We start from the raw sequence: 24303 nt of genomic DNA, 5'->3' as shown, positions 1-24303 counted from the left end.
CGCACGTACTCTCCTGGACACATGTACAACAACCGCTGGGTAATAACTGTCCTCGCACGAGGACGATGCTGTTGCTTGTTGTCCTGTTCGAGAGGATATCCTTCCCAATCCTTAGCAACACCCAGCAACCCCCTCCGCAACTGCCATCCACCCGTCGCTACTCAGTTTCAGTTCGCAACTTGGGTGTCCTGTCTGACTGGCGGCTGGCAAAACATATTTCGTATTTTATGCAATGCGGCGCATAAAACTTTGCGCTTAAGCCTTCCTGGCGAAAACACACACAGACTGCCAGCGGAAAGAACTGGGAAAAATTCTATCAAAAATATACAAAGTTAGCTGTTAATCTTTGCTTGAGTAAGGCTTAATAGTTTTAGCCAACAATTCTCATCAGTTTGAAATGGTGCTAATCAAAGGGGATTGCAAATTTCTCTTAGAGTATGTGCATACCACTTAGAATCAATTTATTTCTATATAATTTGATCAGCAAAGTAATGTAGTCCTAATTAATATTAATTTTAAATACAATATATGTTTTATATATTTAAGTTTTAATTGTTTTACCTATTTAAAGGTTCATTCATATTGTATGTGATAAAAAATAAACTCAATGATTTGGCTGTCAGTTGTTATTTCTAGAAGTAATGTGGTTTTTCGCCCAGTGCAGTGGCGCCGTAACTGACCAACGTCCTCGCATCCTGGCGCGTATTATCCTGACCCCCACCACCCTCCCTGTTGGTTGGTGGTGGTGGTGGTGGGGGGGCAGTCCGTCAGGCGAGTGTCTCAACACATTTGGCACGGTTCGTTGGGGGCGCGTGACATGTATATGAGAAATTATTCCGTCGACTGCCCCTTTGGAGTTGCGAGCTCCAAGGATGGATGTGCATGGGTCGCACGCTGCTGTTTTCATGCTCGACTGCCAGTTTCGCCCGCATTTTATTCGATTTTCCTTCGCCGGCTACGTTTTTGCACCTTTTTCGGCTGGTGAATAATTTATTATTGCCATAGCCATTGGATGGCTGGGCGGCCACTCCTTACTCGCATTTCGCTGTCATTTTTTTTTTTCATCGGCGAATGCATAATTCTTATTTTTTGCTTGGCCACAGGATTTACTCCACACTCCTTTGACCTTTGGGCTCTTCATTCCGGATGGACATGTCATTGTAATGAAATTATTTGTCAGCTTAAATGATTTTTTCAGCTCTTTAAGTAGCACTTTCAGTTATTTTGCTTTTTGTTCTCCACATTTGACTTTGCCTTGTGAATATTTTATTATTTTTGTGCCAGTCGCTGGAATTTCTGCGAAATATTTGACTGGCGTTGGGAAATCTCTGTGGAAAATCCACCTAGCCACTCGCACTCGCAATCACTTTAGGCATTAAAATATTAATAACAATTTTGTGATGCATATTTTCAGGCTGATGGGCAGCGAGTCAATATCGAAAATACGGGGAAAAAACCGAGTGCAAAATAAATTGACAAAATGCAAATCAGTAGAGTAAAATGTTTTTCTATATCCGAACTTTCATTGGGGCATTTGTGAGCGATGAAAGGCTTTGACATCTGATCAATGTGGTTTCATTTTTAAAGCCAGCGATTTTTCGAAATCCAAACATAATCTTAAGACCTTAATAATTAGTTGGCATTGCCATGAGTTGTGAAATATTAAATATTGTAATAAGGTTTTATTATATATATTTTTTTTAATGGAACTACAGTGTCTTCCTTATTCGGCGATTGAAATTATTTATAGTTTCCGCTTCATTGATGTTCATATTTGTGTGTGACTTTTGAGCCGCATCGATTTAAATTTTTTTTCCAATGTATTTGGAAATGAGTTTTGCGTTTGGATGTTTAACATAAATGACTTTATGGCAAGCCAATTGAGTCCCCAGAGCGAATGTTCTCAGAGGAGGAGAAAGAGGAGGAGGCGCTCGATTAATTGCCACCGATAGCAAATGGTAATGAGGCACGCCCCTTCCTTTCCCGATGCCCCACGCCGCACCGCCCCCTTTCGTCTGGCATGCATTGTGAGCAGCTAATCACTGTGAAATCTGCCCAGGCAATGATCATTGGACCAAAACGTGACATAATTTGGCCTCCAAAATGGGTGGGGATATCTAATTGATGTTGCAACTGCTGCTCTGCTGCTGCACCCTTCGTAATTAAAGCCTGCACCCATTTTCTCGACGAGAACGCATTTAGGCCATTAAACAGTTTCAGCTCCTCCACTTTTTTACTCCCACTCTAAACAAAATTCTATTTCGATTAATCCACATTTAGTTGTCACGGCGACCAAATTTATTGCAAATCCAATTAGATGATAATACTTTTGTTGCATCACACGTATTTGCTTTGACATCAATTAGTATTTGCTTTTAGCGCAATGTGTATTTTTAATTCAAGTTTTCATTTCGCATAATAAGTTACATAAATGAAAAATGTGACACAATTTAGTTGCATTAAATAACTGACAGCAGCTTTTTTTTTGTGGTGTCAGAAAGTTGAAGGCAAAAGCAGTAGCTCAATTCACTTTTAACTTCACTTTGACCAGCTTCTTCAGCATTCATTAGCCTTTGAACTGAGGAGCCATATTGCATTCAAGACATCGTTTGCTGCACTTCCTGTTGGACTCGACGTTGTTGCCCCTGCCTGCACGATAAGCATTTGATTGGTTTCCCAGGAAACTGGGCCAAAAGGATGCCTTTATTAAAAATTCCATTACCATCGCCACAGAATGCGACCCAAACTGACAAATCAAAATTAAAGTGAACTGTTGTAACTAGCGACAATGTTAATTGCAATTGTAATTGCACTCGCACACACACACACACAGAGACACTCTCTTGCAGCAGTGAAAATCACGGCAAGGAAATCAGCTTTTTGCTTTTTGCCTTTCGCCATTTGCCATTTGCCCTTCGGCTTCTCTTTCCCTCTCTTTGCAGGTGAAATATGCGCTAATTAGTGTGCGCTCCGCAAAAGGGTGCAAAATGGGTTTTCAGGCATTACGGTGGGCTGTGAGGGGTGAGTTGGCGAAAAACTGGCGCAGAAAGGAATGCCATTCACTTGCGAAATACGCGAAAGCAAGAGGCAACAAATGGCTAACAGAGACGACAACTGCAGCAGAAGCAGCAGCAATATCAGGCTACCATTTCAGCAGCAACAATAGAACAACTGCAGCAACACGAGCAACAGCAGCAGCAGCAGCAGCAGCAGCATGCAGCAACAACACGCAGCAACTACATGCAGCAGCAGCAGCAACAACCATCATCAGCTCGAGCAGCAAACAAAAACCAATTACAATTATATCTGCGCTTGGTTAATCATGTGAGTCCGCCGGAGAAGCTGCTGCAGTTGATGTTGCTGATGTTGCTGCTGCCGCACTTTGCACGTTGTTGCTTGTGTTCCGCTTGGTGGCCATTGTTATCTGGAAATCCAGACTGGGTGTAGGCCAGTTTGCGGCAGAACCGTTCTCAAAAGGGCGACTCCCAATCGAGCCGTGTTGCTGCTGCAGCTGTTGTTGCAACAACTGCTACTTTTTTGCAGCTCACTTCCGCTCAATTGTGAGCTGATGATTTGGCTTGTTTGTCTTTCACTTCCTGTTGGCACTTCGAAAACTTTCAGCAAGTACTCGCAATTGTGCTATCAAATTTAATAAGCTACTTCTGTTATCCGAAAGATAACTTTACTTTTCATTTTAAACGAATAAGAATATATATTTATTAAAATGATTTTTGTTCTTTCTAGCTAAATGCATACAAATTCCCTTTAATTTGAGAACCTTACTTTAGTAATTATTTCTATAAATAAAAGTAGCAGCATTACATTGGAATTTAATATTGTTATAACGATTTTTTTCAATGCATGTCATTTAATTTTAGATCTGTATTTAAAATTTTTTAGTTGTAATTTAATACAGCTCTAAAGCTTTTTCCCAACTCATTTCTTTTCTTGTATACTCCTCATATTTTTTTCCCGGATTTTTCCATATTTTTATTCTCAGTCAATATTAACAATGACCACGCAACTGTGGCAGCGTAAATCCCGCCTTTTTTTCGTCCTGTTTCCGTGCAACATTTGCTGCAAATAGCGGCTGTGGCACGTAAGATAAGCGATAATCGGCATGGAAACATTTTGGGCAAATATAACGCGGTTGGAAAAAGCTTCTGTTGCAGAACCAATTTGCATTCATTTCGGACCGCCATTGATAGGGTGGCAAATTCCGCACATTACCCATACGCAACGTGTTGCGTCTGCTTTAGGAGAGAGAGGGTGCCACATCAGAAACACCGATCACGTTGCCTAATCAGGTTGCCAAATCATTTAATGATGCGTCATACTAAGTCGGTGAGTATTTCAGTTGGTGAGTTCATGTGTGTGTGTGTGTAGTTTCGTCCTCGGCCAGGACATTTTAAATATTCGTCCATGACTGGGGCAAAAACTGTTTACAGGCCTCCGACTGAATGTCATGTGGGTGTGCCTGGGTAAATAGCGTGTTAAGGTTGGGTGGGAGGGTCAACCTTGTCTGGCCGTTTGGCCGTTCCATTGGCAAATTGACGTTGACAGGCGGACGCTAGAGTGAAAACAGGATGAGGGGCATCGATCCAGCAGCAGCTGACAACACATGTTCCATTGATTTGTGAGTAGGTTTTGCTGTTGTCGGTTAGAGCTAAATTAGTTTATGGCCCCAAAATGTCAGATGTCCAAATTGTCATACCGTTTTACTGCTGCGATTTTTGCAAACAATAACAAGCACGTATTTTTTTTTTTTTTTTTGAAAATGATCTCTGGTTTTATGTTTTCTGAAATTGATTTCATTTCATTTGTAGCCGGTTTGACTTTAAGGGCCATGCATTTTTAACCAACATAAATAATGTGCACACTTTTTCAATGCCACTAGATATAGGCTTTAATAGTTTATGGTTTGTTCCCATTTCATTTGAATTTAATGAGCTTTTATTGGTAAATATTAATGACCAGCAGGTTGGCCTTTTTGTTTCAACTTGTATCATTTGTTATCCTTAAAGCCCACACGTGTATTTATTTATGGCCATTAGCCGTCCGTTCCGCTCTAAACTGAATCTGCGGTCTAACCACAATCCATGATGCAACAACAAAACTGGCGCCCACGGCAGCCAGATTTTTGCAATTAATTTAATTAGCTTTAGGACACCGACATGGAAAAAAAAACTGCATTTTAAAATGCTCGAAATGCATGGCAGCAAAATGGAAACATTTTAATAATTAAACCGCAAAAAATGCTTACATTTCTGTTTTTATTTGTACTTATTTGCGTATTTTCCTCTTGGCCCGGCCCGCAAGAAAAAAACACAAAACACAAAACAGCAAATGAGCAATGCGAAAAATGCCGGCAAATAAAATATTTTCAAGCGCGTAATTTGTCAGCCTGGCAGGTAAAAGAAAAAAAAAAAAACAGAAGGCGGTTTGAGCCAGAAGTGGGCACAACAACAACAAAAAGCCTGTGGCAGGTCAGCCAGGCATTTGGGGCTTCCAAGGGATCAGCTCCTGCCATAATTAGCATCCCAGTGTAGCGAAGTGCAGCAAGCAGTTCTGCAGCAGCAGAAATATCTGGCGAAAACGTCCAAAAAGCTCATTAACATAATGTGCGGTTACCTGGCCCGAAAACCTCCATTTTCCTAACCTTTTAGCCCGGCTTCTCCAGCAATTGCAGCAGCTCGGAGATTTTTATTTGCCTGCTTAGACACGGGCTTTATGAGCAAATCTGCGGTCCACTTAATGGGCCAAAAAAAAAAAAAAACCTACATAAATAGTTTTTAGCTTGGCTGCGGCTGCTGGCTACTTTTCACTGAATATTTAAGTAGTTAACGCTGGGATATTGTTTTTACAATAAATTTTGCAGTTCAGTTAGGCGCTTTTAGTAGCTGCACTTTAAATTCATTACGCTTTAAATGAAGCTTACGCGATTTATGGTACTAAAGAGTATATAGAAAATATATAAATTCAATCATTACAATTATTTTGCATCTAGAGCGAGAACAAATGCCCAGACTCCTTGACTATCTTAAATGGCTTAACAACTTATATTTCTATTTCGCCGTAAATAGCACTTCTTTATGTGGCTAGTTTTTTATGCAAGACATCCTCTTTTTACACATTTAACTTTTGCATATTATTGAACCCGGCTTAGTCCTGGAACAACGTGCCTGGCATGCTGAGCACTTTCTTCGCCATGCAAAAATTCCCTCGACACCCGCATATCGCACATTTCACTTTGGTTTATGAAAAATTCATAACAAAACATTTTTCCCTGTCACGGGCCACGACACAACAAATTTGAAATGGAATTCGCTGCCATCCCATACACACACGTTTCTATTTAAATGTTAATGCAATTGAAGTACCATGTATATGTATGTATGTATGTATGTATGTGCTCCTGCATCACATGCCCTTTCTTAGTGCAAGAAGAGAATCCTTGAAGTGTTTTTCCCCCCAAGTTTGTGCCACCACTTTAATAAGCCACATAGTTACATCGGTGGCAAATAATCAAATGGCTGTAATTAAATGAAATGACGTCGACAAGTCTGCGGGCGGAGCTAAGAAGTTCAAGCCAAGAAGAACGCATTAAAGTAACTTATTTCAATCTCAAAAACATTCAACTCTGAGCAGCTTACTGCTTCTATTTCCTTTCTATTCCTTTTTTTTTTGCGATTTTTTTTTTCCTTTTTGCTCCTGGCAATTGGCGCATTTGTATTGCTAAACCAACAGCAATTCACAACGCCAAGCTGGCTTAAACGATTCTACATAAATATGACAAGTTGTCGCCGGCGAAGGGGGAAATCCGTAGCCAAGGATGATTTCCACTTTTCCGCAGTTTTCCACAGCCCTGAGACATCTTAGGGTCCGCGGCCAGGAAAAGCGACTCTGGCAGCGAGGAGGAAAATTTAGCTCAAGTGTCGGGCGACGCTTATGAAAAGTCATGTGATGTATTTGCGACCATTAAAGTGGCAAAATGGCTGCCACACACACACACACATAGAGTTAAACAGTTTGAGGAGTGCGTGTGGCAAAATGAATATTTATGTTGGCCATGTGGCATACACATAATATTTTCATGGCATTTATTAGTTTGTTTGCGCAACGGATGAGCGGGGGAAATGGCGGCCAGATAAGCATGGGAAAACCTTTTAGTTAAATGTCAAGAGCTGCGGACAGTTTTCATCTCCGCAAATCATTAATCAATTTGCCGCAAATGTCATCGCCACCTGGTCAGAAAAGATGCAAAAACGCAACCGAAGTAAAGTTATGAGGTAGATTCATATATGCTGCTGATGATGATATTTCCCAGGCGTTAATTAACAGTAAAAACCAGACAGAGTCGACTTGCCTGGCAGGCGTGACCCGGCAAATAAACTTTAACCCCGTCAGGCGGGATATCTTACACTGGGAGAAATGATCTGTTGATTCGTATGAACCCCGAATGCTTTGCTATAATATAATATTTGCTATAATCTTTCAGTTACTCCCATTTTCGCCCAAATTAAATATTGAATATATTAATGGCCAGATTTAATTACCAATGTCATCTCATAATAAAATCCCCCATTTGACCATCCATTAGCCAAACGTATTTCTTTCTGTGGACTAGCGTGCCCTGTCAACCAGTTAACCTTTTTCCGCCAACTGCACTTTTGCATATATGCAAAATGAATGTGGCAAATGCTATATTTTTTTCAGTTTTATTTGCTGGCACACATATGTATGTATGTATACATTTTTATGGTCTGCTGACAAATTACGCGAACTTTCCATTAGTACGAGGTTATGAAGGGGGTAGGGTGGAGCTCGATTGCTGTTAGGAGGAGGAGGAGGAGCAGGAGATGGAGGTCTGTCCATGAGTTGTCACTTTAAACTCCAAAGTGGCAATGCCGAACGAATAAAATCATTCCCAGACTCCATGTCAGTGCCTTAAATAGCTTTTTAATTGTCTAAGACAGGGTGTTTCTTGCGCTGAAATTTCAAAGCTAACCAGGCAAATATACCCCCATGCCCGTATGTAGCGCACCTGTCGCCGACAAAGATTAATCTGTTGGAGCTCATTAAAATGTCAGTTTTAATATACATATATAGCAAACACGATCCTGCAGGCGGAAGATTCATTCCAAAGGGCCCTCTAAATAATATGTCTACACGCCAAGTTCGAGGAACTCCAGTCGTTGGGAGGATGTGCGGAAACTTGGGCTTTGTTTCAAGCTTCTGGGGGTATGTAGTATGTTACTACATACTCGTATGAACATATATAAAAAAAAAAAGGCCACAGCTCTTGGAGCCCTTGATATATGGTCCAGTATATCTGCCATGCATCATTTGCTGTGGCAGTAAGGCGGTGGGTTGGGATACTAATAAATTTATTACATCCACACGCATGCTGGCGAAGTTTGAGATTGGTGTGATTCCAGGGGTTAGACACACGCTAATGATGTAACCACATTTGGTTAGAAAATTATCTGCAACATCAAAAGGTGGTGGAGGTGTGTGTGCGGTGATTTCGGGCGGAACGACATGTTTTTAATGAGCACTTTTCGTGGTTTTTCATCAGAGACTTAAAGTTTGACTTTAAGCCACCTTCGCCGACGTCGTTGGTGGCTTAAAAGTTTCACCATCTCATCTCGCTTCATCTGCGAGTATAAAGTAACCGACTAATATACCTCTGCACTTCCTGTTGACAAATTGGCTTAGTCGCAGTTGCTTAAGCAAAAGTTGGGCTTTAATTTCGGCTTAGTCTGCCATTAGGCAACAGCTGGCCATCTTGTGTAGTCTCCGTACCGAGCGGGCTATTAACGGACCATTTACCAAAATCGTTTTCTGATTAGATGCCAAAGCGGCCGGGCAAAATCTCTTATCAGAGAGAAAACTACGCCTCTGGTTTATAGTTGCAACTGCCACTCAACTTTTGCTCCCAGACGCTGCTGTTGCTGCCTAGTCACAGTCCTGAGATGAAATTGCCGCGATAAACTTGATGGAAGTGTCTGCTACGACTGCTAGAAAAATCGCAACGGAAAAGCGGCGGGTGGAAAGGGGAAAACTCGCAGAGGAGCCGTGGAGCACAGATTTATCAAAACTGGGCAATCTGCCGGAATCTGTTTCTGTTTCTGTCTCTTGCCTGCTGCCGAGTGTGTAAAGTAATTTGTTTACCAAATGACAGGCTGGCGATTCTTTCTTTCGTTTTGCCGAGTTGGTGGCAAGTCGGATTTCAAATGAAATATTTAATTATGCGCCAACGGAAAACACATTCGCATACAGCAACAAGTTCGCTGTTCGCTCATCTTATTCGTCGGACGGATAGACAGACAGCCTGCTAAAAATGTCCATCCAAATCCACTTTACACCATCTTGCAAATGCGTTCAGCATTTTTGAGCAGCTTGCTGCGGCAATTTGGGGAGTGCGAAGTGGGGCTATTTTTAAACAATTTCAAGGTGTGCCATAAATGTACATATACGTACAAACTGAAGTATTTATATAGGAACTTCGGGCGAAGTAGCAAAATTTAATCACTTTTTATTCCGATTTAATTGAGGATTGCTCTTTGTGTGCGCATAAATGCATTCAATCGGAGTGCAAAACAATTGAACCTATTTGATTTGCGGTTTTTCTTATTTGATTTTCAAATGGAAACCATTTGGCCATTTGACCGGCAAAAATGGATTTAATTTAGAAGCTGGAATTTATTTATTTGGTTTTTATTCAATGATTTTCCTTCAACTAACTTGGGTTAGCTGCAATTTTAATTTGAATTGTGTATGTAAATTGTGAATGAATTTCCTAATGTCTAAATGGCATTTAATTTTAGTTGAATTGTTAGATAAGGTGATTGATGGCACGAACTTTGGCTGTCATAAGTAAACGCGATTCATTCACTTAATTGGTTTAATTAGGGCTATGCCAAACATTGTTTCACTTGAGATGATGATTGAAGTGAGTGCTCATAGTCAAAGTCAGATTCGAAATCACATTCAAGGCAATCAACTTTCGAAGGCGCCTGATTAATATTTATTATTTCATTAGCTCATTACACCACATGCAATTGTGGGTGCTTTTCGGATTGTATTGGATACGAATGGATTGAATTGTGGTTGCTGGTAATTTGAGCGGGAGGCCTAAGGCTTTGGGCGTGGCCAAAAAAAAAAAAAAAAAATGAATAAAATGAATCATTTGTTGTGAGTGTGTGCCGAGGTAACTGGATAAGTTAGGCAATTCCTCGATGGGGTAAGGGCTACTTTTTTGTATACACTCGTATTTGGTTAACAACTCGACTTGCATAAGTCGCTTTTGTAATTCGAGTCAACACCTCGAAGCCCCCAGCTTAACCGCACTTGAATGTAAACATTATTTCTCTACTACCCTCTATGCATAAATGTTATTATTTTCCATTTTCATTTCTGTACAACTTTTTGCCATTTTCCATTGTGTCTCTGTTTGGCAGCGAAATGCCATTAGCTTCCTGTACTTGCCACTCTTAATTGCTGCTGTTGCTGCTGCTGCTGTGCTGCTGTTTTTGTCTCTAATTTGTCAAACATTAAACAGAGGGTCGTAAATAAAACAATCAACTCGAGACATTTGGACATTTTGCAATGAAATTCGTAGCTTATGTTCGATTTTTTTTTAATCTTTTTTGGAATCGACGATCCGTGAAGGTTGAGCGACGATAGATCACACACCAATCCACTTAGAGGTGGTTGCACATACTTATCCATGGGAAATTTGTGCGGCTTAGAACGCAATAAAAGGCTCAGTATTTCGTTTTTGAGATGTTCATATTGCGTTTAAACAGTCTTTTAAGAAGTTTTTGTTCATCAACATTATCATTAGACTTGTTGCGAACTCAATCCTCAGATGTATTTTTCAATAAGTGTCATCATTGTTTATATCTTTTAGTGGCGAATAAGTCAGTGAAGTGACTTTTTTCGACGCTGATTCCACATTTCAATTGCGACAACATCATCAACTATAATAAGGGGGCAATCTTGGCTGCCATTGTTGCCCCCGCACTCACGACAATCGTACGAGACACAAATTAGCATTAGTATGAGTAATTAACTTAAATACAATAGAACAATTTAGTTTCCCGAATTGTGCGCAGCGAGATGCCAACAACAAGGCATCATTAGTAGGGGGCGACATTGTGCGACTTTGGTTTCCGCACACAATTGAAAATTTTGCAAGCTAAATAAGGCTTTGTGTGGGTGGGGGGGGTGGAAAACCAGGGGGTTGGGGGCGTTTTCCGTCGGACTGTCGACATTTTGGACTGTAATTACGCGAAAGCACGTCAACTGACCGCTCCAACGAATATCGAAGCCATCGTACACCCATTTTTCAACCCCTCTATATGGTGGGCATTATGTTCGGTGCATATTTGATTTTCAGCCGGGATTACAAATGTTCGCTGGCCATTGAAAAACTTGATATCGTGCACTTAAAGAGGATGTTTTAGGGGGGAAGGGGGGTGTAGCACCGTCGAATCGGATCTGTATAATTTGTGTGCGATTTTTTTTGTTTTTTTTTTTTTTGCATAGCTAAATGGACATTTCATGACCCAAATTTCTGTGCCAGCTAATGAGCTTTTGATTGAGTCTATACTCTCTGCTTTTTGATGTTTTTTTTTTTTTTTTCAGTGATATTCCTGTCAGCCGAGCGTAACGAAAGCTGTTTTGTGTACTTGCGTGTGGTTTGAGATAAATTTCAATAGATACACGATATTTGATAATTCGTATAATGAGCACATACCTGCAAAGATATCAAAAAACACAAAAATCATATTAGTTACCTTGCGTTTGCCAAAGCACATCATAGTAATTTAATTTTAGTTGGGCCAGAAAAGATACATGGAATTTAAAGAAGTATCCTGCGAAAGCTGAATCAACAGTTATGCAGAATTCAGCACACTTAACCCATGCTGACCGGCAATAATTTTCTCGCAGTTTGACAATGTCCCTCGAAATGGATTTTTCCCATTCATCGACAACAATGCCCATTCAGAATGCTCGATTATGTTTTCTATGCCCAAGTGTTTCTACTTACTCCCTTACTCCTTTTTTTTCTGGGGTTTCTCCACACTCGTTTTTTCTTATTTTTTCTTTGAGACACCAACATTTTGGAATTAAGCGTCGATTCCTTTCTTATTTACCGCCTTTCTCGAAACTCCTTCCTGGCTCGCCTTTTGTGACGTAAATAGGCGGAAAAGAAAATTATGTTTACGCAGAGGGAGTGGGATTTTAGTGGCAAGGGAGTTTCCGCCGGTTTCAGGTTTCAAACGGATACCCTTTGGGAAAGGTGACAGCTTACAGTGGGCTAAAAAGCTTTTCGAAAGTGGTATAAACTTTCTAAGAAAGTTTTATTGGTTTTTAAGGAATTATACACTACTTTTAAGTGTCTAATTCCGCTTTGTTTGCATAATATTTAATATAATTGAGCTTCTTCCGAGTAATACTTTTAACTAAAACGCAGTTTTGTTTAAATTTATGTTACGTTTCAAATAAATTCCATACTATATATATATATAGTATGGTATATAGTATAGTATAGTATTTTTCACCTTTTCGACTTAACCAGAAATGTAGCTAATTCTCCTGCTTGCCTGGAAACAACTTCCATTGAATACCTTCGACGACCATAGTGCATCATCCTGGCCGGCCGTAAACTTGCACCCTTACGTGGCACGCAAATTAAATGAATTGCTTACCCAGCTACATGGATACCCATGCCCCATTCTACGACTCTTTTGCGCTGCCATTAAAATCATGCTTCAATGGTTTTTGACCATTTTTATCCGCTCCGCTGTGCTGTTGTTGTTGTTGTTGTTGTTGATGGCCCCAGGATTGAATGAAGTTTTTTTTCCAGCTTTGTTGCAGCGCACAAAAAAGTTCCGAGCCAAGTGGCAAAGTGGATCGTGTAGCGTGAAGCTTGCCCCGCCCACCAATCCTGTTCTAGGTAAATGAACCTGCTGAACACTTGCCTGCTAAATGATTTACGCACTTTGGGAAATTTAATGGAGCAATTTTCCCCAGTCAGTTGGGGGGAAATCTTGAGAAATCACCATGGCCTGCGAAAGCAAGGAAGGGGCTGGGGCATCGCCTTTAATTTGTTAAATCAGCAGGGCGTGTCCGCAAACATTAAAGTTGTTTTATAAGGTAGAGCTCTCGAAAAAAAAATGTTAAATTTGTGCAACTCTATGCTATCCAATCAATTTTCAGAGAAATACCAAAGCTCTCCTAATATTTGATACCCCAATTACCATATTATTCTATTTAACTATGGGTAACCTCAGTTTCGTTTTCCAATCCTTCGTTGTTATTCTGTGGACTTTTTTTTTTTGGTTTGTTTGCTTATTGATGTCTGTCCCCGCGTTGGGGAATCTGACAGACAGCCATTCTTTCACTTCGGCTTGCATAAAACATCAAAAGCTGTGTGAAAACACAATCCTTGTGCCAGGCTTTGCCCATCGCACATGCTAAACAAATAAGGACCATGATGCTGCGAAATATGAGCTAAAAAATGGGTGGATGGAAAACTGAACTGATGGCGGCCCCTAAAGCTGTGCTATGATTTTTTCCGAGTGCCGTTCGTTGTTCTTGCTGCAGTTCGTGTTGTGTTTGTTGTTGCTGTCGTTGTTTTGTTTTCTGTGTTCGAGTGCAGAGCGCAAAAAAATCGCATAAACAAAAGGCGCCCTAAAGTTGATTTCCGGTTTCCGCTCAAATGGCTGCCTCAACCGCGACACCCTCACCCTCACGCTCATCCAACCCAAATATCCGTGTGAGAAGTCCGTGCGAGATTGAGTGCAGCTGCAGGGTAATTGCATTGGTATGTATGCGTGGAGGCGTACAGGCTAGTGGGCGTGTCCATTGGGGTGTGTAAATTTCATATTTTATGATTGACTCCACCCACACGGTTCGGAGAACTGAAAAACAAACAAAAACACCGCCGCCTGCCACCGAATATCACAAAAACTAACTTAAGTCCTGTCAGTTGAGTGAGTTCGCTACAATTTGTATAGTACTCACTAAATTATTTATTGCAAAATGTTGAATAAGTATTTCAAATATGAACATATTCATTTTAACCCTCTTTCACATTTCATTGCATGAAGTTGGCTTTGTGAATTTACTAGGTTCTTTGCTAACTGATTGCATGAACTGGCCTTTGGCGAAGCCATTGAATATGTGAAAATCGGACAGGAATCTTGAAGTTAAACAGCGAAACAAGCACAATTTTTGCTTGAGTAAAGATGGGGCTGAAATGCGGTCTTTTTCGTAGGGGGCACAAAACACATGTTCTGGACTCCGGCCTAATTATGATGGACGGCAAACACTTTTGGTGTTCGGGGGGCCCACTAATGAAGCCCTCCCAAGTGCGACAGATCAAACACACAGCACGCGCCGTCCAAGAATTATTTCGACTCTCCAAGGAAACGAAGCGGAAACAAAGCAAATAGTCAAAGAAGCGGCGAGAGGAGTAGCAGGCGGAAGAGGAGACCCAGGGTAACACGAATGGCACACTTACACATAGACAAATCGTGTGGCATGTGGCACTGTCATTTGTCTCTGGCCTGTAGAGGATGTTGATCCGCTCCCCGACCGCCCTCACTCCACCAAAAACGGAGCTTCCTGATTGCGTGTTGTCAGCACATTACCGCCAGCATGTTCAACACATTAACGTTTTTCCAAAGGGGGTGGTGTTCCTTAGGGGAGCCGAAGGGGGAATCTGGTGCATGTAGGGTCCTTTATTCACTTAGTGCCACATCACTTACTCTACACTTTCTGGCAATATTGACAATATAAATAAAAGCAATAACGAGTCATACAAATATTACAGAATATTAAAAGAAATTTAGGGATAATTGGTATAGGAATCCTTTTGTGGTCTGTGGTTTTTCTTATTCAGAAATCATACAAAAGTCATAAATTGTTAATCTATCAATTGGAAAACTTAAAATATTTCTGTATTTATTTAAAAGGCATTTAGCCTACAACGCAATTTCAATTGTGCTCTTTCTAAGAAATGTCTTTGTTGGAAATGCACAATGGAAAAACCTTACGTACAATCCTTATTTATAGAGCCAACCCGGATTCAACCGCAGTGTGTAAATTAAATTTTCCGCAGGGCAGAACGGTCAGCAAGCTTATAAATTTTCAATTGATGGAAATTCACTTTCTCCCATCCACTCGCCATCTCCATCAATATTTAATTGAGCTTAACCTTTTTTCACTCACTCGCCGTTGACCGCAGGAGTTTCGACTCCAACTTGGCAACAGTTTGTCCACCTCCACCTCCATGACAAAAAAAAAGAACAACAAAGGAGGACAACTCAAATGAAACTTCAATTATTCCACGTAAAAAATAAGCAGCCGAAGGTTAGGTGTTTTCCTTTGGAGGGTCGAAATGGCGGAGCTTTGGCCTGACCATAAACAGTAACTAAAATAAGGAAACAGAAAAGGTAGCGAATTCTTATTCACTTTGTTGTTTCTGGCCTTGTCACGATTTTTTGTTTACAAAGAGCATTTTGTGGGTTGAATCTTTCCATTTGCCGTTACCTTTGTGCCGTGCCGACCATTCCCAAAATGCCCGTTTGCACTTATTTGTTTGGTGATTTGTTTGACTTGCGTGTCGATGATGACACAACACAAAACATCAGCACACAGCACCCATGACGAAAAAAAAAGGGAGCAGCACAAGCGGTAAGTGAAAATTTCGCCAAGAAGGGTGCAGAAACAACCACATCACCCCACCCGCACAAGCAATAACAAACAAACGAGGAAAAAAAACCGGGGGAGCCAAACTTATAATAATCATAAAAAAGCCAGCGGACAGCAGATGTCGCATTGCATACAAAAAGGCGCTGGGACATGGAAAATGAGTGGAAAAACGTGCGAAGAGCGGAAACAGCCAACCGGAAATTGTTGCAAATGTCAGCAGCATTTTTGTATATGCGTGTTTACAGACAGCCTTATTTATTAGTTGGCCAGAAATCGGTGGGTGGAAAAAAGAATGCAAACTGCACACAAAATCGTGTGCGCCAGACGGATAGTTGCACGAAGTTCGGATAAAGTGGTTTTCACCCGAAAAAAAGATTTTAAAATAATTAAAAAAAAGAATTTCAAAATGAATCATCTTCAATCGCAATCTTACCTGAAGTCTACGTCTTCAACACCCACAATGATAGTTTTATGGTGCTTTAATTACTTCGTCTTTCACTCATTTGCTTTTCCCAATTGCTTTTTTCTGGCGTGTTGATGGGAATTCTCGTTTATGAGGCTTTTGCATGTTGCGTCGGTTTGATGGCAACGCATAAACAAGAACACGAGAAAAAGCACTGTATTTAGAGCAGAGACAAAGCGACTAATGAGTTTTAAGGCTCCCGGGTGCGATTTTTCGAACATAATGAGCACAGGAAACAAAAGAGCGAAAAAGCAGCCACAATATGGCCAAATCCGAAAAAGGAGTACCGCCTGCGATTCCACAAACAGCTAAAAGGAATATTAACGATGGCCGGCGACTGGACGAAGAAATGGATTTTGGCGCAGCTCCCCGTGGGTCAGCTCGACAAACATGGCCAAGAAAAGTGTGCACTGTTTACGCAGGCTTATGACTGCACTGTGTTCTTCTTCAACTTCTCTATCAGCTATCTGCTTTCTTTCTCACCTGTCGTCGCTCACTTTCTCTTCGCCTTCGCCCACGCAACGTATCTTTATGTAGCTGAAGGTAATTAAGAGTTATGGGCCTGGGAGTCGAGGCCGAACAGAACTTATTAATTTCTGCATTATTTAAGCGTGTAATTTATGTGTTCAGCTGGCATTTTTAATTGCATTACACGGCGGTGGGTTAATGCATGTTAAATGCATAATGAGCACCGCAACCCGACGATAGGAGGAGCAAAATGCCATTGGAGAGATGTGTCACATACGCGAGGTGACGTTGCATGGCGTTTGTTTTATTAATTGAAGTTTAATCAGCGACAGCTGCCACAAGTCACGTTCACATTTCCCATTTTACCATCTCTCCATTTCCCAGACGGCGGGAAAAGGTCAAATTTGATAGTAAACCCAATTTAAATGACTCAGCTGCGAACTAACTTGAACTATCTTAGATCTTTTGTAAAACGACTTGCACTTGAGTGCAGCTTTAGTTCGACTATTTTTATGTTGGCACCTTTGGTTTTACACAAATTATTTCCGATAACATCTTAAGAGCCTTTTCTTTCCGCTCCTTTCTTGGCCTCAACCTTTTAATAATTTCATTTAGCGCGAAATTGTCTTTAGCCAAATTGAATTAGCCACCACCCATTCGTTGCAAGCTATGAAGGCATCTTCATGGGTTTTTCTTTTCACACAGTTTTATAGAGTACTTAGATGCACTCGAAAAAATCATATTAAATGATTCACACCGAAAATGATATTTAGTTAAAGAATTGGTTTTTAGCCCATTAGCAGCAGTTAAAGAACTTTATTTCTAGTGTATTCTGGTCAACTTAACCCAAACTTAAGAGTTGACACTTAACTTGGCCTAATGGCGATCAAGATGCTTCAAGAACTTGGCCGCAAAGTGGACATTGTTAGGGGGAATGGCAAAAGATGGGAAATGGAATTTAGAAGTGGCTTAGGCGGTGACCAAACATTCGACCACGTAAAGCAATTTGCCAACTGCATCGATGTGTTAGCTTAAAAGCCCTGTCAAAAAAAGGAAATGGAAAAATCAGAAAACATTTCGACAGAGAGAGCGGAGAAGAGCGGAGGGACAAATAAAATGCAAAATGTAAATAGGTAAATAAAATACATTTGATTTCAGGGGCGGGACAAAAGTGCGAAGAGACCAGCAAAGGGGCGTGCATTGTTTTAGCCAAATTCATTGGGCCAACAAGCATCTGCGTTCCCATTCATTCACACAGATTTTAGCCTCGTTTTATTCGGTTCTCTTTTTATTTTTAGCCCTTGCCATATGGTATATACATATACACACTACCGTCGGTGAGCAACAGTTGAAAACTTTTCTTTCTAATTTGTTTAGACAACCTGACAGTCTGACGCGCGCCACCTAGTGGCCAAAACTCTCAACTTTGATATACTTTCGGCCATTATTCTATTTGCAATTTCGCTCACAAACAACGGCAAATAAATAAACAAATTGAAAAAATGTGAAACGAAATAACGCAAACAAACTGCTAAACTGGAAAACTGCAAACTGTCAGGGGAGTGAAAATGGAAAGCGGTCGCCAGGAGGAGCAGGAATTGGAGGCCAAGAGCTGAGTTGGAGGCAGCTACCGTTTTGGCACATGGCAATTTCCGTTGAGTGCACATGACAAAAATGTGGAATGTGCATAAAAAGTGACACAAGATGCAGGGGATGCAGGGGTAGAATTCCTTTCGCAAACTGGCAAAAAGTTAAAAGTTTAATTGTGCGCAACTTTGGGCAGGATGTGATGTCAACCCAGGCAACCGGCAAGGGGCCAAAGGACATCTGTGACAAGTTCTATTAAGTTTATTTTATATATTCTCACATTTTGCATTTAAACAAAGCAGAACGTGCTGCCACAACCCAGTCGGTGCTGTCAGGGTAGTGGAGCTAAGTATGTGAAATCTGGTGGGGGATCTGGGCTACGGAGGTCACTCGATTGCATCGCACACACTTTTATATGGCAGGTTGCGCACACTTGACTGCTCGATGGCCCCAAAAGTCCAGCACTTTGCATTAGTTTCAGGACTCCTTGGGGGGAATCTCTCGACCGTCCGCACTTAAAAATATATCCCAAAATGTTTTCTGTTCCGTTAAGCAATTGAGAAGGAGTCCTAGGCTTAAGATTGGCTTATTGTTTAACTAAGTAAATTATATAACTTTGTAATAAGCCCTACCACTTTTAGTCGAATGAATATCAAGAAAGTGAGTTGAGCTTTCATGACTATCTCGTATTAAAGTTTAAAACAGTTTTAATATAAAATTGGAAAGGCTTTGAGTTCGAACTTTAAATTTTAAGTCAATGCCAACATGTTATTCTTAATCAAACTCCGATTTTTGGCGCAGTGGAGCCAAGGGAATTGGCCTGCTCGACGCATAAAACGTTTAAATGAAAGAAAAGCAATATGTTGTCGCCTGCAGATGACAAGCAAACATCGTGGACAGGATGCACCGGGCTTCGGAGTGCCTAGTCCTTCGGCTTGAGGTCTCTGTAAAATATTTACCAACCATCAGCCGCTGTCATACTTTTTTAATTGACTTATCAATAATTCATGCAGCTCACACAGAGTGTAAGAGAGAGAGCGGCACACATGTGACGGGACTTCGCAGGACGAAGTGAGTGGGTGGATTGGTGGATGGGGCTGAGAATGAATACTCATAAATACAAATGAAGTCAGATTGCAGTGTGAATGAATAGGACAGCAGAGAGAGAGAGTGAGAGCAATGGAGATTCAGGCTGAGGGGTAGGCAAAAGGTGAATTGCATTTACAACTCTTTTCCCACGTTCAGGTCAACGACTCTCGTTCTCCCCATGTCATCCTTCCACTTTTTTTTTGTCGTATTTTCCATCCTTTCGCACTGCCGGAAGATTGCCTTCGTTTACTTTTCGGCTTGATATTTATTTTGATTAATTTAAGTCTCCTAGTCAGTAATATTTTTCATTTTCATGTGCAACTTTATCTTCCACCGCCCTGGATTTTCCTTGCCTTTCATTTTGGCCAGAAAATGCAGAGGCTTGCGGAGAGTGGACTGGAGCAAGTGGGAACCAAGTGATTGATGCATTTTTAATGCGAATTTCCGTGTACTAAATCCAGCAGCAAGGCGGCAAAAGGTTCTCTGTGCATCTGTGCTTTGCAAACACATCCCAGTTGGATTAGGCTAAGATTTAAAAATCTTAAAATATATCTGCTGCACTATTCTGCCCGCTTTAAACTAAATCTTCAGTCCAACTTTTCCCATGCCATTAAGCTCTTGCCAACTATTCAGCAAACCTGTGCGATAGGACTTCAATAAATTTCCCAAAATTACGCGCGCATAAAAATCCATAAGCGTAGTTGGAATGGGTAGAGTAAAACAAAAGTAAGAGCATTTCTTTATCAAGGATAAAATCAAATTTAACGCATCGCTCGGTAGTAGTGGTAGACCCCCCCCCTTTTTTTAAGCCACCCCCTCCTCACAAACGACGGCCTTTGTGTGCGTGTAAGGCCACGTAACCACTTGACATGAAGGCAGTGCAGCGAGGCAAACGATGGGTGGTCGGTGGTTTGGTGGGTGGGGTGGTACAGTGGTTGGCTGATGGGTTGGGTGGTTGGGCACGTGCCGCGTGGATTACGCGTGGCACGCTGCTGCGAAGAAATATGAAAGGGAAGCAGCGTGAAATATGTGTAGCATAAGACAAGGCGCATAATCAAAATGTAAGCAACAACAGCGCATTGCAACAGCAGTAGCAACACCAATGGTTGCACATGCCACTTACACAAGTGCAAAGCATCGCCCCACATCTTCCCTGTGTCCCCCTCGTTTTCGGCTTTCGAAAGCAGCAGGCTGTCGTCCCCCCTTTTTTTGGCCAAAAACAAAGGGCGCCGCACAAAAATCTTACGCCCGAGCTGCCAGTTGATGTAGCGCACCATTATTTCAGGGGATTTTCCAAGTGGGTGTTGCTTGTATTGGGCCAGAAGCACTCGACATATCGATCATACTTTCTATTGCAGGCGAAATCGTGCGAAAGTCTTTAAATGATTCAGCCGAAAGCGAATGATTGAAAAGGATACTTTCAACACATGTGATTGAATTTATGAACTTTTAATTTGAGCTCTAAAAAATAAAAGTCGTAAAGGAAGAGCAAAGGGTGATTTGTTTTAGGAAAGGATACCCTATGAATGAAATGAAATAATTTAATATTGTTGCTACCGGAAATTTTCAAGATGGAAACTGTTCAAAAAGCTTTAAATTTAAGATGGTAGCTGACAAATTTTAGTAATCGCAATTTCTGGAAATCCAAGCCAAACCCAAACATAATCCCCAGAACAATTTGCATGGACCTTGCTTATGTACTCAAATGCAAATTCTAGCCCAAATTCTACTACTCCACTTAGAGTTTTCAGCTGCCAAGAGAAGTTTGCGCGACTTTCCACCGATTTATGCAATATTTCAGTATGCAGGACTCTGTATTCCCCAAGCTGTCACTTTTGTCGCATTTCGCTGCTGGGGCCAGATCCTTTTCGTTTTTGCCCGCCCAACGCTATCTTTATCTGCAGCTTTTTATTTCGTATATCTTTTGGGATGGCGGAATGGAAGCTGTCACTCACCTCTTCCTCATTGCTGGCCGTATTCACGGAGTCCATGCTCTGCGAAAGTCCCAACGGGGCCAGAGCCATCTGATTCTCCATTATGGCGTTGCTGTTGCTGTTGCTGCTGCTGCTGCTGTTCAGGTTGTTGTTGCTGTCGCTAACGGCCGATGTTGCTGGTGTGCCAGTTGCTGCTGCTGTTGCTGCCGCGCTTCCTGCTGCTGCGGCTGTTGCTGTTGCTGTGGGGGCGGCGCTGGTGACGCTGCCTGCCGGCGAGGGCGTGGTCGGCGCGGAGGCGGTCGCGGAGTTGGACTCGTGCGAGTGCGATTCGTGGGCGGGACTGTCCGGCAAGCTGCCGCCGGTGGTCGGGACAGCAGCAACGGATGTTGCTATGGGCACAGCCGCAGATGCTGCTCCTGCACTGGTGTTGCTGTTGTTGTTGCTGTTGTGCTTGCTGCTGCTGCTGCCGCTGCTCAGAAGGATGTGCTGCTGCTGCTGTTGCGGTGCGTATCTGTGCAGCTGATAGCCGCCGTAGTGGGCCAGAGATTGCTGCTGGGCTTGGTGTTGCTGCTGCTGCGCCTGGTGTTGCTGCTGCAAGTGCTGATTCAGGAGAGCTGCTGCTGCCGCCTGGTTGAACTGGGCCAGTCGGTGTTGCTGCTGCTGCTGCTGTTGCTGCAACTGTGGTGAGGCGGCAACTGCGTAGGCAACTTGTTGCTGCTGCACGGCCTGCTGCTGTTGCTGTTGCACGGCCTGTTGCTGCTGCTGCGCCTGCTGTTGCTGCTGCTGCTGGTGGTGGGCGGCAACGGCGGCCGCGAACTGCGTGGGATGGGCGAAGCTCAGCTGGTGGTGGTGCGGATGCGAGATCGGATGCGAGTGCGAGATCTGGTGTGTGTGGGCGATCTGGTGTGTGTGCGAGATCGGGTGACCTTTGACCGAGACGGGCACGGGCACGGAAACGGGCAGCGGTACGGACACCGGAACGGGCACGGGAACGGTCACCGGCAGCACGGAGACGGCGGCGGCACACTGGCGCTTGGGCGACGGCGACAACACCTGTGGGGCACTTGCTGGCGTCTGCGGCAGCGTCGGCCTGCGTTTTATCGCAATCGACGAAATGGTGATGGCTTTTTCGAACACCGCCTGCTGGTTGTTGTTGCTCGGATGGCTGCTGCTGCTGATCTGATTGATCGGGCCAATCGAATTGATAGGATTGCTAATAACTGCTGGTGTCGTCGGCGCTGCTGGCAACAGGTGTTGCAGTTGCAGTTGCGGTTCGGCGGCTGCTGCAGCGGCTGCGGCGGCGGTGGCGGCTATGAGCAGTTGATGATGGCTGCCCAACAGGTCCTGGTAGTTGGCTATTTTGACGAGTCAGTTGAACTGCGAAAGAGCAGAGCAGAGAAGAAATTAATATTTTCAATAAATACCATGTCATCTGTACAACTATGTATGTATTACATATATGTATTTCCCTAAATATTAGTTTTCGCAAGTAATCAGAATATGTAGCCCTCCCAACGCTTAGACGCGCTGAATTTGTGACGTTAAACAGAAGTCAAATATTTGGCCATCGTGTGAGCTATTGTTTTTTCGTAGATGTATGCAAATAATACTTCGATATGTCGAAATACTTTCGGGTTTATTTAGCATAATGCAAATGTTTACATGAGAGGCAACGGGAGCACGAAGGTCTTGAACAACACTGCATAAATCAAAAGTAAATATGACGACAAATGTGTTCGATGGATAAGGGGTGAGATGAAAAAGCAACTGGCAAGCATTGAGATTCAAAATGTACTGGAAATTTCAAATATGCAAAGCTTATCGGTGTCGCAGATAAATCAAACTTATGGAGTGCCACTTGCTTAACTGATAACTGATAATCAAAGCAATACAAACTATGAAAGTTAAATGTATCTCAGCTTCGAACCCAAAACATTTCGATTCAGCAGATGTTTGTCCAAACCATCTGCTATTAAGATTGCCTACATATGCAAATATGCAAAGAATGCACATAAACATAGTGGGCCAGTGCAAGCAAACACAGAGGGCTCTTGTTCTTTCTTTCAGTGTATAGCACACTCACACACTCGCACACACTTACTCTTATCATAGTGAGACATCAGCAGCACAGCAACAACAAGGCCAGCTGGCAACTCCATTGCGTAGTTGGGTACGAAAAAAAATTTAAATACACAGAGGCGAGCAGCAGCGGCAAAATGGGAATAACAGCAACCGCAAGGCAAACAGAACAAACAAACAAACAAAACCCCCATATACTCAGGGCAGACTATCCAGAACTCACAGTAAGGAGGTGGGGTTGCTGAGGGGGAAACCAACTTGAAAATTGAGCTGACAACAAACCGAAATTGTATTACAAACGCTCGCTTGAGCTGGCAAAAATATGCACATAACTAAAGTTCAGATCTCGAAGATATGTTTCGGGATCTCCATATGCATATGGATGTGAGTTGATGTGTAAATATATGCGGGTTGCTATACAAACAGGGCTTTCAATTCGGATTATAATGGAGCAAGGACAGAATCGAACCACCACCCTCCCCACATTGCTCCACATTGACGCCTGTGAATTGTATCTATCTATCTGAATCAGTATCTAGCGAATGATTCTATGCAGCTCGCTCGGATAATTCCGCATAGTTTGCATATGACAAAATATGCAGGCGATAAAACAAACTTTCGGGCTGCTAAGACCTCATCAGCTTTGAAGAGGAAGTCCATTCAAGACCTAATGCGAGTTTAATACGACCCCGCCGCCAATCAACGATGATTTGAGGATGGCAGTCGCACTAATCCTGTATGATTAATAATTGATCAAAAAACAAGCGTGGCAACCGCACAATGAATTTAAAGTAGACAATGGAGCACCCAGTTATGTGTGGGCTTATATAAATAAGTGGGTATATTTAAAAGTGTGTTCGGTATCGAGTGGCATGAGATTTATGGCCAAAACTTGCGGACACTGTGCGATTAATGAGCGGGCGGTCCACTGGGCGTATGCGCAATGGCCAAAAA

At 42.2% G+C, this 24303-nt stretch overlaps 1 protein-coding gene across 12 annotated transcripts in view; it reads right to left on the bottom strand.

Moving 5' to 3' along the window:
• Positions 1–24303, bottom strand: part of cpo (couch potato) — a 99061-nt gene that overhangs the window by 29773 nt on the left and 44985 nt on the right. For all 12 annotated transcript variants that reach the window (NM_001014631.3, NM_169781.4, NM_001170169.3 and 9 more), the window contains exon 3: positions 21292–22647. In NM_001014631.3, the coding sequence (NP_001014631.3) occupies positions 21292–22611 (1320 nt within the window). In that variant the 5' untranslated portion in view covers positions 22612–22647. The remainder of the gene's footprint in view (positions 1–21291; positions 22648–24303) is intronic.

Source organism: Drosophila melanogaster, chromosome 3R (genome assembly GCF_000001215.4).
Source record: "Drosophila melanogaster chromosome 3R".
NCBI classification, from domain to species: Eukaryota; Metazoa; Arthropoda; class Insecta; order Diptera; family Drosophilidae; genus Drosophila; species Drosophila melanogaster.
Note: the sequence above shows the minus strand (reverse complement) of the source record. Positions and strands in the feature narration are given on the sequence as shown.